This window comes from Bufo bufo, chromosome 9 (assembly GCF_905171765.1).
Source record: "Bufo bufo chromosome 9, aBufBuf1.1, whole genome shotgun sequence".
NCBI lineage: Eukaryota > Metazoa > Chordata > Amphibia > Anura > Bufonidae > Bufo > Bufo bufo.
In genome coordinates this window covers 106,500,267-106,516,896 of record NC_053397.1, presented here as the reverse complement: position 1 = coordinate 106,516,896, position 16,630 = coordinate 106,500,267, and the positions used below count along the sequence as shown (strand labels likewise).

At 41.4% G+C, this 16,630-nt stretch overlaps 1 protein-coding gene across 3 annotated transcripts in view; it reads right to left on the bottom strand.

The window, feature by feature from the left end:
- HMCN1 (hemicentin 1) overlaps positions 1-16,630 on the bottom strand; it is a 723,834-nt gene that overhangs the window by 409,370 nt on the left and 297,834 nt on the right. For all 3 annotated transcript variants that reach the window (XR_005774384.1, XM_040408842.1, XM_040408843.1), the window contains 2 exons: positions 670-783; positions 332-415 (listed from right to left, as the gene is read on the bottom strand). Coding sequence is in view for 2 of the 3 variants with exons in the window: in XM_040408842.1 (XP_040264776.1) it covers positions 332-415; positions 670-783 (198 nt within the window). In the remaining variant the exon portion in view is untranslated. The remainder of the gene's footprint in view (positions 1-331; positions 416-669; positions 784-16,630) is intronic.

Below are 16,630 nucleotides of genomic sequence, written 5' to 3'. Positions count from 1 at the left end.
ATTTGTTTTGCCTGATCTGCCACACATATACTAAGCATATGCAGATAGCTTACACTCTAAGTCAATATCAGATAGTTGAGAATTGTACGTTTTCATATGTGTTTATTCTTGGCTACATAACTGAAAACATATTTTTTAGACAGAAATGTCTAACTGCACGAGGATTGTAACCTGTATAATGTGTGATTTGCTAAATTGCATTATTTTCTGTATACCCAATATTCAATAAAAAGAGATTATATTAAAAAAAATTGCATCACAATAGGTGCATATTACTACTGTAGGTAATGTTGTAATGCAAAAAGTATAACAGTGGGATGTGGTATTTTACCTGTTACTTCACATGAAAGGGTCACATCACTTTTCTCTTTTAACTTTACATCTTCCAACGTATTCTCAGTAAATCTCGGCAGAACTAAATATAAATATATGCATTATAGAAAACTGCAGGTTCATTGAGCATAACATAATGAAAATGGTTTTGTTTCTTTATGTGAAAAGTGCTGGATGTGTAGAGTTAAAAAATACAAACATAAATGGCAGAAATTCTTGACTTATCATTTATTGTATTGAACATAATTATTAAATAAATACATAAAGTTATCAATGTAAATCATCTGACTGTTATGTGAGATAAAGAGAGGTTTTGTGACAAAACTAAACATTTACCTAGTACATTTAATTGGAAGTTTTTACTTTTCTCTCCAGCAGCATTTGAAACCACACAGCGGTATCTTCCAGCATCCGAAAGAGAAGTGTGCAAAAAGCGCAGGATCGCACCACCTGAGATAAAAAATGCAATGCATTAGCAGACTTTTTTTTCCGGAGTTGCCTAAGCATGGCAGATCATTTCATTTCTTTGTATATACCTAATTTTATATTTAAACTCTTCAGGACCCTGCCATTTTTCACCTTAAGGACCAGGCCATTTTTTGCAAATCTAACATATGTCACTTTATGTGGTGATAACTTTAAAACGCTTTTACTTATCCAGGCCATTCTCAAACAGTTTTCTCGTCACATATTGTACTTCATGACAGTGGTAAAATTGAGTCCAAAAAAATTTTTTTATTTATTAAAAAAATGCCAAATCTACAAGAAATTTGGAAATATTATCAAATTTCCAAATTTCAATTTCTCTACTTTTATAATAGATAATTTATAATCGATTTCCCATATGTCTACTACATGCTTAGATCATTTTGTGAATGCCATTTTATTTTTTGGGGACGTTAGAAGGCTTAGAAGTTTAGAAGCATATCTTGAAATTTTTCTGAAAATTTTCAAAACCCACCTTTTAAGGACCAGTTCAGGTCTGAAGTCACTTTGTGAGGCTTACATAATAGAAACCACCCAAAAATGACCCTATTTTAGAAACTACACCCCTCAAGGTATTCAAAACTGATTTTTACAAACTTTGTTAAACGTTTAGGTGTTCCCCAAGAATTTATGGAAAATGGAGATTACATTTTTAGAATTTCACTTTTTTGGCAGATTTTCAATTTTAATCAATTTATTTACACTAACAAAGCAAGGGTTAACAGCCAAACAAAACACAATATTTATTGCCCTGATTCTGTAGTTTACCCCATATGTGGTTGTAAACTGCTGTATGGGCACACAGCATTGCATAAAAGGAAAGGAATGCCATGTGGTTTTTGTAAAGCAGATTTCACTGGTATAATTTTAAGCTGCCATGTCACATTTGAAGACCCCCTGATGCACCCCTAGAGTAGAAACTCCAAAAAAGTGACCCTATTTTAGAAATTACACCCCTTAAGGTATACAAAACTGATTTTACAAACTTTGTTAACCCTTTAAGTGTTCCACAAGAATTAATGGAAAATAGAGATGAAATTTCAGAATTTCACTTTTTGGCAGATTTTCCATTTTAATCAATTTTCTCCAGTTACAAAGCAAGGCTTAACAGCCAAACAAAACTCAATATTTATGGTCCTGATTCTGTAGTTTACAGAAACACCCCATATGAGGTCGTAAAACAGCTGTACGGGCACACAGCATTGCGCAGAAGGAAGGGAACACCATACGGTTTTTGGAAGCCAGATTTTGCTGGACTGGTTTTTTGACACCATGTCCCATTTGAAGCCCCCCTGATGCACCACTAGAGTAGAAACTCCAAAAAAGTGACCCCATTTTGGAAACTGCGGGATAAGGTGGCAGTTTTTTTGTACTATTTTAGGGTACATATGATTTTTGGTTGCTCTATATTACACTTTTTGTGAGGCAAGGTAACAAGAAATAGCTGTTTTGGCACCGTTTTTATTTTTGTTATTTACAACATTTATCTGACAGTACAAGCAAAATAATCATCAAAAAGATGAGACAATGTGTGGAAAAATACTCAATATTACCAAAAAATCAAGAGCACACATGTATTATGACATATTTTATTAAATTACATCATAAAAGACAACATATATAAATAATTGAAAGTATGAATGATTATATAACAGCAATGCAGTTAGCTCTGCGAATAAGCAGCTCCCCAGTAGGTACACAAAGGTAAAAAAATCCCCCCTCATGAGTAATCAATATGGTTTAACAGCAAATTGCATAAAAAGACATAAGGGACTCCTCCAATAACGAAGGAGGAAGTCTATTCCAAATGATACAGGTAAAAACTGCAAGAGTTACATAAGCCAAAAGGGTAAAAGAGATAATAGCATGGAAAACCAATTGCATATATTATAACCCATATACAGCCAAATAACAAATACCAGATCAATACCTGATAGTGTAGAATAGGGAGATAATGCCTAAACCTCTAGGGAGCGCACTGATACCTCACCTGTCTAAGCTGCTGTTTGTCTTTTTAAAGAGACAGTACCATTTTTCGCAAAACCGCAAAAAATGTCTAGACAAGGCTCTGAACACTCTTTTATGGCTGAACCAACGCAGATACATCATGCCTCTGAACCGGAAGACGTACCAAACAGAGTGTAAGACCCAAACGTACAATAAAACCAACACAGAAACTCAGCGAAAACTATCAAGCCACTAGAGATGACTTCTCCATCAATCTGTCAGACCTCTGGGACAGAAGCTCACAACACATGTCAGTTTTGTCACACTCTAATGATCAACCAGCTGAAATAAGGGACTCTATAAATCACCTATTTGCTGTGTATGTACGCTACCAACAGCTGTCTGCAAAATACTCAGCTTTCTTGTAGGATTCTAATATAGAGGATTCTTCAGCAGAACTGACCAGGACTGATGCACTGAACCAACAAAGGGATCTCGCAGTGCAAAATGCTAAGTTTAAGGCAGAACTCCGCATTACTCAACTGCAGGAGACCAGATCTCACAGATCCACCACAACCAAGCGCACTGCACTTTCTTCCAGATCCTCTCGTTCCAGAAGATTAACATTAAGCAACAAGTTAATAGAGGCCCGCGCTGACGCCGAATCAAAAAAGGCGCAAAGCTCCTTTACCAGAAAGCAAGCAGAGCTGGAAGCTCAAAAGGCAGCTCAATAAGCAGAGATTGAAGCTCAAAGGGCAGCTCAACAAGCAGAGATGGAAGCTCATCTAGCAGAGATGGAAGCTCAACAAGCAGAGATGGAAGCTCAACAAGCAGAGATGGAAGCTCAACAAGCAGAGATTGAAGCTCATCAAGCAGAGATGGAAGCTCAACAAGCAGAGATGGAAGCTCAACAAGCAGAGATGGAAGCACATCAAGCCAAGATGGAAGCTCAAAGCAAAGCTCTCCAAGCAGAGGCAGATTCACAGATAAAGATTCTGCAAATGGAAGGGGAGGAAGCAGCTGAAGGCTGAAAGTCCTTGAACAAGCAATGGGAGAAAGTACTAATTTAGACTGCCTTATCCCAGCAGAACTGGAAGATCCAGCTGAACGCACCAGAGAATACGTTCTAAAGCATAACATCTGCAAAGATACAGAGTCCATCTCCTGTACCTCCTACTAACAACACTGTTCTGACTCCCAACACAGAGACCTCTCAGCTCTATATGTCTAAGCCTATTCAAGTCTACAACACAAGTACATCTATGCAGCAAACCGGATCAACTCATGTCAACAACAAGGCGACTTCCGGTGATAAGCCGTAGTGATGAGCGGCAGTAGTCATATTCGAATTTGCGATATTTCGCGAATATTTAGTAGAATATTCGGCGAATATTTGCAAATTCGAATATTCGTTATATTCTAAGATTTTTTTACTCGAAAAATCGACAAGGTAATGAGCGCGTAATATGCAAATTTTCGTAATGCAAATTTTTCAATTGCCGAGCAAAAACATGATTCCTCCCTGCTTCTTGCTTGTGGGCCAATGAGTCATAGCACAATATCGAATATATTTGTTTTTTCGAATATTTGTAATATTCTAAAACAAGAATATATAGCAATACAGCCAAAATTTGAAAAAACTATTAGACAAAGAAGATTATAGCGCTAAATTGCTAACGAATATTCGAAAAAACAAATATATTAGTTTTTTCGAATATTGGTAATATTCTAAAACAAGAATATATAGCAATATAGCGAATATTCGAAAAAAATAAAAACTAATAGAGCAATTTAGCTAATATAGTGCTATAATATTTTTTTAAAAAAAATTACAACTATTAGACAAAAGATTATAGCACTATATTAGCTAAATTGCTCTACATTAGTTTTTTTCGAATATTCGCTATATTGCTATATATTCTTGTTTTAGAATATTACGAATATTCGAAAAACAAATATATTCGATATAGTGCTATATATTAGTTTTTTTGAATATTCATCATTTTTCCCATTTAAAGTCATGATTCCTCCCTGCTTCTTGCTTGTGGGCCAATGACTCATTGGCCCACAAGCAAGAAGCAGGGAGGAATCATGTTTTTGCTCGGCAATTGAAACATTTGCGATAAAAATTAGCATTACGAAAATTTGCATTACGAAAATTCGCAATAAAAAAAATCTCGAATATTCGAAATTACGAATATATATCACTATATTCTAAATATTTGCGAATTTTCAAATTACCTATATTCGCGATAAAAATTCGAAATTCGAACACTAATAAGCTGCAGCTCAAACCAAAGCCAGCACAAGCCTTAGAGACTACACCACAGTTAAACGCTCATTCAACATCATTTTACCCTGGTAAACCTCACCCTACATCAGAGAACTTTCACACCCAAGGGGTTCCACAAGTTACTTTGACACCAAGGAGTGAGAAACCAGATATGAATGACTTTTCCAGATACATTGTACACCGCGAGCTCATTAACACCAGCCTCTCAAGGTTTGACGACTGTCCAGAGAGCTACAGGGCCTGGAGATCAACCTTCAAGGCTACTATTACCGATCTCAACCTTACTGCTAAGGAAGAACTTGATTTGCTCATAAAGTGGCTGGGACAAGAATCTGCAGGTTGTGTTAAAATACTCAGAACAGTACATGTTGACCACCCAGATGCAGGTCTTGTTGCTGCATGGGCAAGACTTGAGCAAGCCTACGGTAACGCTGAAGCCATAGAAAGCGCTCTATTCAAGAGACTGCAAAATTTCCCAAAAATAGGGAACAAAGGCTATCGCAAGCTCCAAGATCTAAGTGACTTCCTCATGGAGCTAGAGTTGGCAAAGACTGACCCACGTCTACCTGGCCTAAGCTTCCTGGACACCACTCATGGTGTCAACCCAGTGGTGTCTAAACTACCATACGGCCTACAAGAGAAATGGGCACAACAGGGTTCAAGATACAAAAGAGATTATAATGTATCCTTTCCTCCATTCTCATACTTCTGCAGGTTCATTAGTCATCAAGCCTGGATGAGAAACGATCCCAGCTTCAGCTTCAGTGAACCCAACCTGCCTGCTTCATCCTCACCATCATCAAGGTATGATAACACAACAGTTAAACGTACAGACTTAAATTGAGCAATATCTGTTAAAAGGACAGACATCTCACCCTTCGCAACCTCAGCTACTGATCAGGGAGCTGTGGATGACAGAGATAAAGACCCTAATTGTCAGTGTCCTATTTAGAAGAAGCCTCACCCTCTTAAGAAATGTCGTGGCCTTAGGGCAAAGACTTTACAAGAGTGCAGGGAGATTCTCCGGAAACTTGGCATATGCTACAAGTGCTGTGCTTCTTATAGCCATTTTGCTAAAGACTGTAAAGTTGTCATCAAGTGCACAGAATGCGGTAGCGACAGACATGTTACAGTCATGCATCCTACTCTACTTCCAGACAACCCACAGCAGCTTCCTACCTCCACTCCTGTCTCAAATCATGGCGGGGAGCAACAAGGTCATGCTCCAACCAAAGATAAGGTCTCTTCTTCATGTACAGAAGTCTGTGGAGAAGGCAAGCACCACAAATGCTGTGCCAAGATATGCCTAGTCAAGATATACCCAAAGAGTCATCCTGAGAAAGCTGCTAGGATGTATGCCATAATAGATGAACAGAGCAACAGATACCTGGTTAAGCCTAAATTCTTTGAGATCTTTAGCATAGAGGTTCACGCAACGCCATATACTCTCAGAACCTGTTCTGGTCGTGTAAAGACCTTTGGCAGAAGGGTTGACAGGTTCATGGTCTCCCATATCAATGAGGGAGACGGCATACCCCTACCAACATTAGTCGAGTGCGACCAGATACCAGACGAAAGGGAAGAGATTCCCAATCCAGAAGCTGTCTATCAACATCCTCATTTAAGGCACCTTGTTGATGAGATTCCTGCAATGGACAAGAGTGCTGAAATCTTAGTCCTGTTAGGAAGGGACATTCTCAGAGTACATAAAGTACGCAATCAGTGCGATGGGCCTGATGATGCCCCTTATGCACAAAGACTTGACCTAGGCTGGGTAATAGTGGGTGATGTATGCTTGGACAGGATGTGTACGCCATCTGAGATCCACTCCTTCAAGACTTACTGTTGGGAAACGGACATGCATCCCACTTCAAAAATTGCCCTCACCATTATGAAGTAAAGGAGAATCTTCTTGACATCATCCAAGTACCTGATGTTACTCCTGTCCTTTGTGATGACAACCTAGGTACCACAGTGTTTTGTACTACAAGTGAGGACAACAAAATAGCCTTAGAAGACGTAGGCTTCAGCAGCATCTCCAAACAAATTACCTCTTTATTCAGAATTCCATGGCACGGTGTACAAAAACATGCAACGTTTCGGCGACATCTAGCCTTTGTCAAGCATACAATACAAGTGATAATGTCCACATATAAATAGTTAAAAACATGCACTCCCACAAAGTTATTCACCCAATCAAAGAACAGGATTAATGAAGCAAATCTAATCAGAGCCAATAGTGAAAGGATCACACTGCAGTGCCTATTTAACTTAATATATACAGTTGCAAGAAAAAGTATGTGAACCATTTGGAGTGATATGGATTTCTGCACAAATCGGTCATAAAATGTGTTCTGATCTTTATCTAAGTCACAACAATAGACAATCACAGTCTGCTTAAACTAATAACACACAAAGAATTAAATGTTACCATGTTTTTATTGAACACACCATGTAAACATTCACAGTGCAGGTGGAAAAAGTATGTGAACACCTATAATAATTGACATCTCCAAGAGCTAATCAATGAGATGAGATTGGAGGTGTTGGTTATAGCTGCCCTGCCCTATAAAAAACACACACCGGTTCTGGGTTTGCTTTTCACAAGAAGCATAGCCTGATGTGAATGATGCCTCGCACAAATGAGCTCTCAGAAGACCTACGATTAAGAATTGTTGATTCCCAAGTTTATCAAGACATTTTGCAGGAGAACTTAAGGCCATCTGTCCACCAGCTAAAGCTCAACAGAAGATGGGTGTTGCAACAGGACAACGACCCAAAGCATAGAAGTAAATCAACAACTGAATGACTTAAAGGGAGTCTGTCACCAGCATTTCACTTTTTTAACCCTTCCCACAGCTCCCTAGCATGCTTACAGTTAATAAAAACTTTACCTCTGGCATCAATCCTGGACTTATAGAACCCTCAAAAACGATCTTTATAAGATATGCAAATGAGGGCTCGCAAGTGCCCAGGGCGGCGTTACTCTCTTAGGTGCCCTGCTTGCTCAGCCTTCTCATTGCGTCCCCCCGCCCCTTCCTACCCTCTGCCTGCCCATCCTTTCCCTCTGACCGCCTTTGTACTAACTTGTTATGCTGCCGATATCCCGCGCCGGCGCACTCATTCCTTTGGCCGGCGCATGCTCACTGCGATGCCCATTCCTTGTACGGCATCACAGTAACTATTGCACATGCGCCGGCTAACGATGCCGATTTTCGCGTCGTTAGCTGGCGCATGCGCAATAGTTACTGTGATGACCGTTGTGCACATCTGATCTGCAACTACAGGAAACGTTTGGTTGAAGTTATTGCTGCCAAAGGAGATTCAACCAGTTATTAAACCCAAGGGTTCACATACTTCTTCCACCTGCACTGTGAAGGTTTACATGGTGTGTTCAATAAAAACATGGTAACATTTAATTCTTTGTGTGTTATTAGTTTAAGCAGACTGTGATTGTCTATTGTTGTGACTTAGATGAAGATCAGATCACATTTTATGACCAATTTGTGCAGAAATCCATATCATTCCAAAGGGTTCACATACTTTTTTTTGCAACTCTATACACCCCTCTAGCTCACCTGTATGAGCTTCCTATGATGGCGGCTGTGCAGACCTCAGTGTGCCTGTCGAGTAACTGTGCATGCACATACACGTAATTGTCCGCGACCATGCGAGGGCAGATCAAATCCCGCGGGCTTAGCTGTGATCCCACCTATCATGGAGGTCACAATTAGAATAAACCAGCGGCGTCAACAACCAATGAAAGGCGCCCGCACCGACGACGTCATAGCCGATGTGTAGGTCACGTGACCGATGATCTCGATCACATGACCGCTGTTAGTATATGCGTTGTTAATAGCCATGCTGTGATGCTGTCGCAAACTATCGCCGCCCAGGACATGCGGATCTTCACGAGAGGGACCACAAAGTATATTAGATGCTCGCCCACCATCATGAGGAGGGATCATCCAAATGTTATGAAAAATAATGATGTTTGGCACACTGATCCTATATTCAAAGTGCCCCACAATGTTAGGGCATGGGAATCATTACATAGAAATGTCTCAATTGTTACAGTGATTAACCAAGGGGTGCATATAGACCTCCCATGTAAAAACATATCAATACTTGTAACGGAAGAAAGCCTAACTGATCCCTGCAACATTGAACTCCAGATTGAGTCCATAAGGTTGCAGGGACCTTAGGGTATATATCCATTTAAGTTCTTTTTTCCTTAGAGCAGCATTTCTGTCTCCAAACCTGCGTAAAACACCCACACTGTCTATCACCCTGAAGCGCAATTGATTGAGAGAGTGTCCTGCCTCCACGAAATGTTTGGCTACTGGTTTATCCAAGTTAGCCTTGCGAATTGTGCTTTTATGTTTGTTGAACCATTCACGAATCTCCATCGTAGTCTCACCAACATAGATGAGACTACAAGGACATTGTATGACGTAAACAACATATCGGGATCTACATGTGTAGTAGCCATTAATCTTATACTTCTTGCCACTGTAAGGATGAAAAAAATGATCACCTTTTAGAATGTTACCACAATTGCAACAGGATAAACAAGGAAAAGTTCCATTTCTACGTGGGGCCAAGAGCCTTTGTGTGCTCAAACCTGAACCTCCAACGTCTGTCTTTACCAGCCTGTCACGCAAATTAGAGTTCCTCTTGTACGCCATCAATGGAGGTGCACTAAATTCTTCATTGTCCGGCAAACCTCTTTGTAGTATATGCCACTCCTTTCTAAGGATATGAGCAATGTCTCCACTATCCCGACCATACACAAACACAAAAGGAACTCTACTCGTGACCTTGGCTCTCGATGACTTGTGGAGTGCAGACTCTCTGTCAATCAATGTAACCCTCTTTTTTGTCCTGTCTAGGAGTTTCCTGGGATAACCCCTTTCAGTAAATCTGTCACACATGGCATCCACCCTCTGTGTAAAATTGAGGTCATCGGATACAATCCTTCTAACTCTTAATAATTGGCTCCAAGGTAAGGAGTCTAACATCCGATGCGGGTGGTAACTGTCATGTGTGAGAAGGGTTTTCCTATCAGTGGGCTTCTGATGGAGGTCTGTTTTAATTTCACCACCCACTACATAGACTCGCACATCCAAGAAGTGAAGTTCACTTTCAGAAGACGTGACTGTGAACTGTAACCCTCCACCTCGGCCATGAAGATGTTGGCGTAGGTGGGGGCCACATTGGACCCCATGGCCACACCTCGCCTCTGCTGGTAGAAGGTGTCCCCGAAGAGAAAGTAGTTCCTCCTCAGGACCACCTCCAGGAGGCGGAGGACAAAACGGCACACCCCCAGGGAGAGTCCCATGTTGGCCAGGGCCACATCTACGACGTTCAGACCGTATGTATGATCAATGGACGTGTACAAAGAGACAACATCAAAGCTTACCAATAAGAACTGAGCTGGAAGCTGCAACTCACGTAATTTTAACAAAAAATGTCCAGTGTCCTGCCTGATACAATGGGTCGGCCTGGTGGATTATCTAGCCTTTTATGTATCTTGGGTAGTATGTATAACATAGGAGTGACAGGGTGGCTCACTTTAAGATACTTGCATAACCCATCATCAATGATGGAGTTTTGTACCGCCTCCTCCAATATCACTCCTATGTCACACATAATCTCCCATTTGGGATCCCCAGATAGTTGTTCATAGACTTCCATGTCCTGTAATTGTCTATTGATTTCCTTGACATACATTGCAGTATCCATGACAACCACCGCCCCACCCTTGTCAGCAGGTTTTATGATAATACGGTCATCCCTCTCCAATGACAAAATGGCCTGACGTTCCAATTTGGTTAGATTGTTTCTACCCATAAAGGAAGGCCTCAAGGTTTCAATTTGCTCGTGTACAATCTGGATATATGACTCAACCACATGGTTAGTATGAGGGGGCAAAAAATTACTAGGTTTCTTTAAATCAAACTTATTGCACGTTAATTCCGCAACATTTTTATTGCTACGTGAATCTAATCCCATGTTGTCACTTTTCTTCAATGCAAAAAAACTTTTTCATCGTAAATTCCTGAAAAAACGTTGTAAGTCCAATTCAAGAGTGAACCAGTCCCTTTCAGTTGTAGGGGAGAAGGTTAAACCTCGACCCAACACTTGAGTTTGTTCCAAGGTGAGCTCAACTGATGAAATGTTTACTACCAGTTGTATCATTTCCTGGGGTTGCGTCTCGTCATTCTCATTGGTACTCCCCTGTTCTTTCCTGGGTTGGGAGGTAACGATCCTTTTGTGGGGTCGATGGTGTTTCCTTCCGCCCCTGCGGCATCTCCGCCACCTTGTTTTCCTAAAAAAACAGATGTAGAGGACTCATCAGTGGATTCTGAGTCAAAAGTGGAGAAACCGAAGTGTCCATGATCAAAACGCTGATTGCGTCTCCTTCTCAGTCTGTTCTGAGGTTGTGGATTCCGCCAAATGTAAACCTTGCCCAACTGGTAATCCTCGATGTCCCTGTGCCATTTATCACATTTTATTCTCTCGGTTTCACACTTATGACGTTGCATGTGCTGTGCAATTTTATCATCATGTATAGCAAAGTCATCCACATTAATAAGACCTTGGATTTGTATATTCAAATCCGCAATTATTTTCTTAATGTTGTCAACCTCTTTACAGAGAAAGTCAATGTTCAATAACATAAGATCAAAGGAGTACTTGTTACTCACCGCTTCAAACTTTGTGCAGAAATCCATGTCATTCGGAAATAGATTAGGGGGCAGATTTGATCTGAGACCCATCGGGATCCGTCGATTTTTATAATACTCCCTTAAGGTGCTAAGATGGAGTTCCATGGTGATCAACTTTTTGGATTCTTGTTCACACTTGCACTTTAATAAATCGATAGATGGGGTGCTGAGGAAAGAGACATCCCCAGAGTCTGCTCTGATTAACCTTTGGATATCATCATCCGTGTACATATACACCGTGTCGCCAGGAGTTTCCTTGCTCTTGCCGGAGCCTGAGAGGGTACCCATGTTACACACTTACATGTGTTATGGCGTACGTGGTCCCCGGTGCTCGCTCCTCGGATCAAAGTAGCAGAAAACGAAGGATAGGAGCAGCACACAATAGGCTTTCCAGAGCTTTAGTTGAAGGAATGCAGCAGCTGAGCTAAAGACCCCAGATCCAGGGCGGTCAAAGTGAGGGCAATAGAAGATGTAGGCTTCAGCAGCATCTCCAAACAAATTACCTCTTTATTCAGAATTCCATGGCACGGTGTACAAAAACATGCAATGTTTCGGCTACATCTAGCCTTTGTCAAGCATACAATACAAGTGATAATGCCCACATATAAATAGTTAAAAACATGCACTCCCACAAAGTTATTCACCCAATCAAAGAACAGGATTAATAAAGCAAATCTAATCAGAGCCAATAGTGAAAGGATCGCACTGCAGTGCCTATTTAACTTAATATATATACACCCCTCTAGCTCACCTGTATGAGCTTCCTATGATGGCGGCTGTGCAGACCTCGGCGTGATCTGCCCTCGCACCGTCGTGGACAATTACGTGTATGGGCATGCGCAGTTAATCGACAGGCACGCCGAGGTCTGCACAGCCGCCATCATAGGAAGCTCATACAGGTGAGCTAGAGGGGTGTATATATATTAAGTTAAATAGGCACTGCAGTGCTTCATTAATCCTGTTCTTTGATTGGGTGAATAACTTTGTGGGAGTGCATGTTTTTAACTATTTATATGTGGGCATTATCACTTTTATTGTATGCTTGACAAAGGCTAGATGTAGCCGAAACGTTGCATGTTTCTGTACACCGTGCCATGGAATTCTGAATAAAGAGGTAATTTGTTTGGAGATGCTGCTGAAGCCTACGTCTTCTATTGCCCTCACTTTGACCGCCCTGGATCTGGGGTCTTTAGCTCAGCTGCTGCATTCCTTCAACTAAAGCTCTGGAAAGCCTATTGTGTGCTGCTCCTATCCTTCATTTCAACAAAATAGCCTTGTCAGTTGAAGACAGAGAATTCATCAAAATAATGGATAAGGAATTCTTTCTGGATGAGTCTAACAGCTGGGTTGCACCATTACCTCTTCGTGCTACAATGGCCAAACTCACAACCAATCGTGAACAGGCTTTATCCAGATTCAACTCACTTCAACGAACACTAAGGAACAGGCCTGAAATGAAGGATCATTTCATCGCCTTTATGAAAAGGATCTTTGACAATGATCACGCAGAACCAGCACAACCACTTCAAAGACACGATGAGTGCTGGTATCTGCCTTTCTTCGGAGTGTATCATCCACGTAAGCCAAAACAAATCAGGATAGTATTTTACTCCAGTGCCAAGCATTAAGGTGTATCCCTAAACGATGTTCTTCTCACTGGCCCAAATCTAACCAACAACCTTGTAGGCGTACTTATGAGATTTAGAAGAGAACTAGTTGCCATAACTGCTGATATTGAACAGATGTTTTATTGCTTCATTGTACGCGAAGACCATAGGAACTTCCTAAGGTTTCTGTGGCACTGTGACAACAACATGGACAATTAGATTATTGAATACCGCATGAAAGTACATGTTTTCGGAAATAGTCCCTCACCCACTGTTGCAACATACGGTTTACGAAGGACTGCCATTGATGGAGAAAAGGAGTATGGCGCGGATGCTCGACACTTCGTTGAAAGAGACTTATGTTGACGATGGACTTAAGTCTTTACCTACAGACAAAGAAGCCATAGACCTGCTCCAAATGACACAAGGTATGCTTTCTGAGGCTAACCTCAGACTACACAAAATTGCTTCAAATAGTGTTGCTGTTATGAAAGCCTTTCAACTTGGCAATCATGCCACAGGGTTTAAAGACTTAAATCTGGGAATGGACACACCACCTATACAGAAAAGTCTGGGCCTACAGTGGGACTTATTAAAGGACACTTTCAGCTTTCAAGTTAGCTCTACAGACAAGCCATTTACCAAGCATGGTGTTCTGTCAGTGGTAAACAGCCTATACGATCCAATGGGATTTGTGGCTTCCATCACCATACGAGGTAAAGCCTTACTCAGCCAGCTCTCAGAGTCTATTAAAGATTGGGATGCTCACTGCCATCTGACAAGCTTTCAAAGTGGGAGTCCTGGAAGAAATCTCTACATGTCTTAGATGGAATCTGTAACGGACCGTTTCAGCAGACAAGGGGTTAAAATCCGTTTAGGCAATAAGCCCCTTTCTGAGAGACAGGCACAGCTACTGCAGGACACCAAATTCCCAAACTGGATACAAAATAGCACTCCAAACTGGAACCTCACGAATAGCTGCTAGCAGACGAACAGGGATCTTACACTTCTGGAAATCGGTCTTCTAACAGCATACAGCGGATCCCCCCAATAACGAGACAAGGCTCCGTGTTGAGGGTCAAGCAGTGGTCTGACTGTACTTCAAGTACAGCCTCTTTTATTCATAAACCACAAACATAGTACTGCCCACAGGGGTTTGAAATACAACCAATCAGTAATTTACAACACATACAATGTAACTACAGCAACCAATCGTTCACGTCCCCAGAGGACCAGAATGAAGACTGTGACATAGGACAGATACAACATATCCCCACAATGCATCATGGTCTCCTCCTCTCTGTCCCGGAGACAACCTGAGGAGCAATCCAATTATCTCTGAGGACAAAGGGAGATTGCCAATAGACATGTGAGGACAACAGAACAGACATCACCACTTAAACACACAATGGGACAATGGCACAATAGAAACACACCCAGCATTTTCCTCCCAAGCTGACAAGTTACACTTATTATAAATTGTTACAACTTTGTGAGTTTACATTGGCCATACATATAACTTACATCAATTTAAACAGTATAACTTGGGGACAAACCTATCCAAAATTCACTTGAATAGGTTCAGGGGTTTAAAAGTTAGTATATGGCCCATAATCCAGGGGCAAGAGGCCAGCGGCCAGTCCTCTCCAAAACCCAGTGGCGAGGTTGGTTTCGCCACAGAATCCATATACCACGCTGCTACACCTCAGCTTCCCTTGCTACGAGCCGGAGAAAAGAGCTTCAGATCTTCTCAGAAGCATCTACAGAGGCCATAGCGGCTGTTGCCTACCTCAAGATGAGAGACTCTTCTAATCAAACCCACATAGGGTTTCTGTTTGGGAAAGCTAAGTTAGCACCTAAGGCTTGAACTTTGTGGGACTGTGCTAGCTGTAGAAATCGCAGATTTCATATTACGTGAGAGACATTCAGATAGAGGACACCAAATTCTACACAGACAGTAAGGTTGTTCTGGGCTACATATACAACCAGACTAAACATTTCTATGTGTACGTCAGCAACCGTGTAAAAAGAATCAGGAAATCATCTAAACCTGAACAATAGCATTATGTCCCATCTGAATCTAATCCTGCAGATCATGCTACTAGGCTGGTGTTTGCAAGTGTATTTGCAAATTCTTCCTGGTTAACAGGTCCTGAATTCCTGCTGGATCACACAGAAGAGACCACGGCTGACGTATTCAGTGTTCTAGAACCTGACAAGGATCCAGAGATTCGTCCTGAAGTTACAACCCTCATCACCAGAACTGAACAAAGACTCGTCTTGGGTTAAGAGTTGGTGGACGTTTAAACAAGACTGAATTGGGAGAACAAGAACAGAATCCTCTCATAATACCTGCTCGCCACCATATCACCACTCTGCTCATATAGCACTACCATGAAAGGGTTAAGCACCAAGGTAGACACTTCACTGAAGGTGCCAAAAGAGCTGCCGGCTTTTGCATCATAGGAGCAAAAAGACAAATTACAGCTATGCTGCACAGTTGTGTTCAGTGCCGTAAATTAAGAGGTAAACATCAGCAACAGCTAATGTCAGATTTGCCAGCTGACAGATTACGTACTGACCCACCTTGCTCTCATGTTGGATTAGATGTCTTTAGGCCATGGATGGTAACAGCCCGCAGAACTCGAGGTGGCCAAGCAAATAGTAAACGATGGGCAGTGCTGTTCACTTGCATAAGTGTGCGCATCAGAGGACCAGTCAAGACACTGAGGTCTGACTGTGGAACTAATTTCGTTGGAGCCTGTAGAGAGTTACAACTCAACTTGAAGCCAATCCAAGAACTTTTAGTACATGGATTTTCAATCCTCCTCATTCTTCCCACATGGGCGGCTCATGAGAGAGAATGATAGGCATCACACGAAAAATACTGGACTCTATGTTTAGGGAATTAAACTCCACAAGACTTACCCACAAGATTCTAACCACCTTCTTGGCAGAAGCATCTGCCATAATCAACTCAAGACCACTTGTTCCAGTGTGTACAGATCCAGAGAACCCAACTATCCTTACCCAAGCTACCCTGCTTACCCAGAAGCTTGGGTCCGTTCCTGTTCCACCTGAAAACTTTACAGATGGAAATCTGTGCTATGATCAATGGAAGTGAGTACAAAACCTTGCCAACCGCTTCTGGAATCGTTGGAAGATGGAGTATCTTTCCACTCTGCAATGACGCAGGAAATGGCAACGACAGTGTCCTAACATACAAGTTGGAG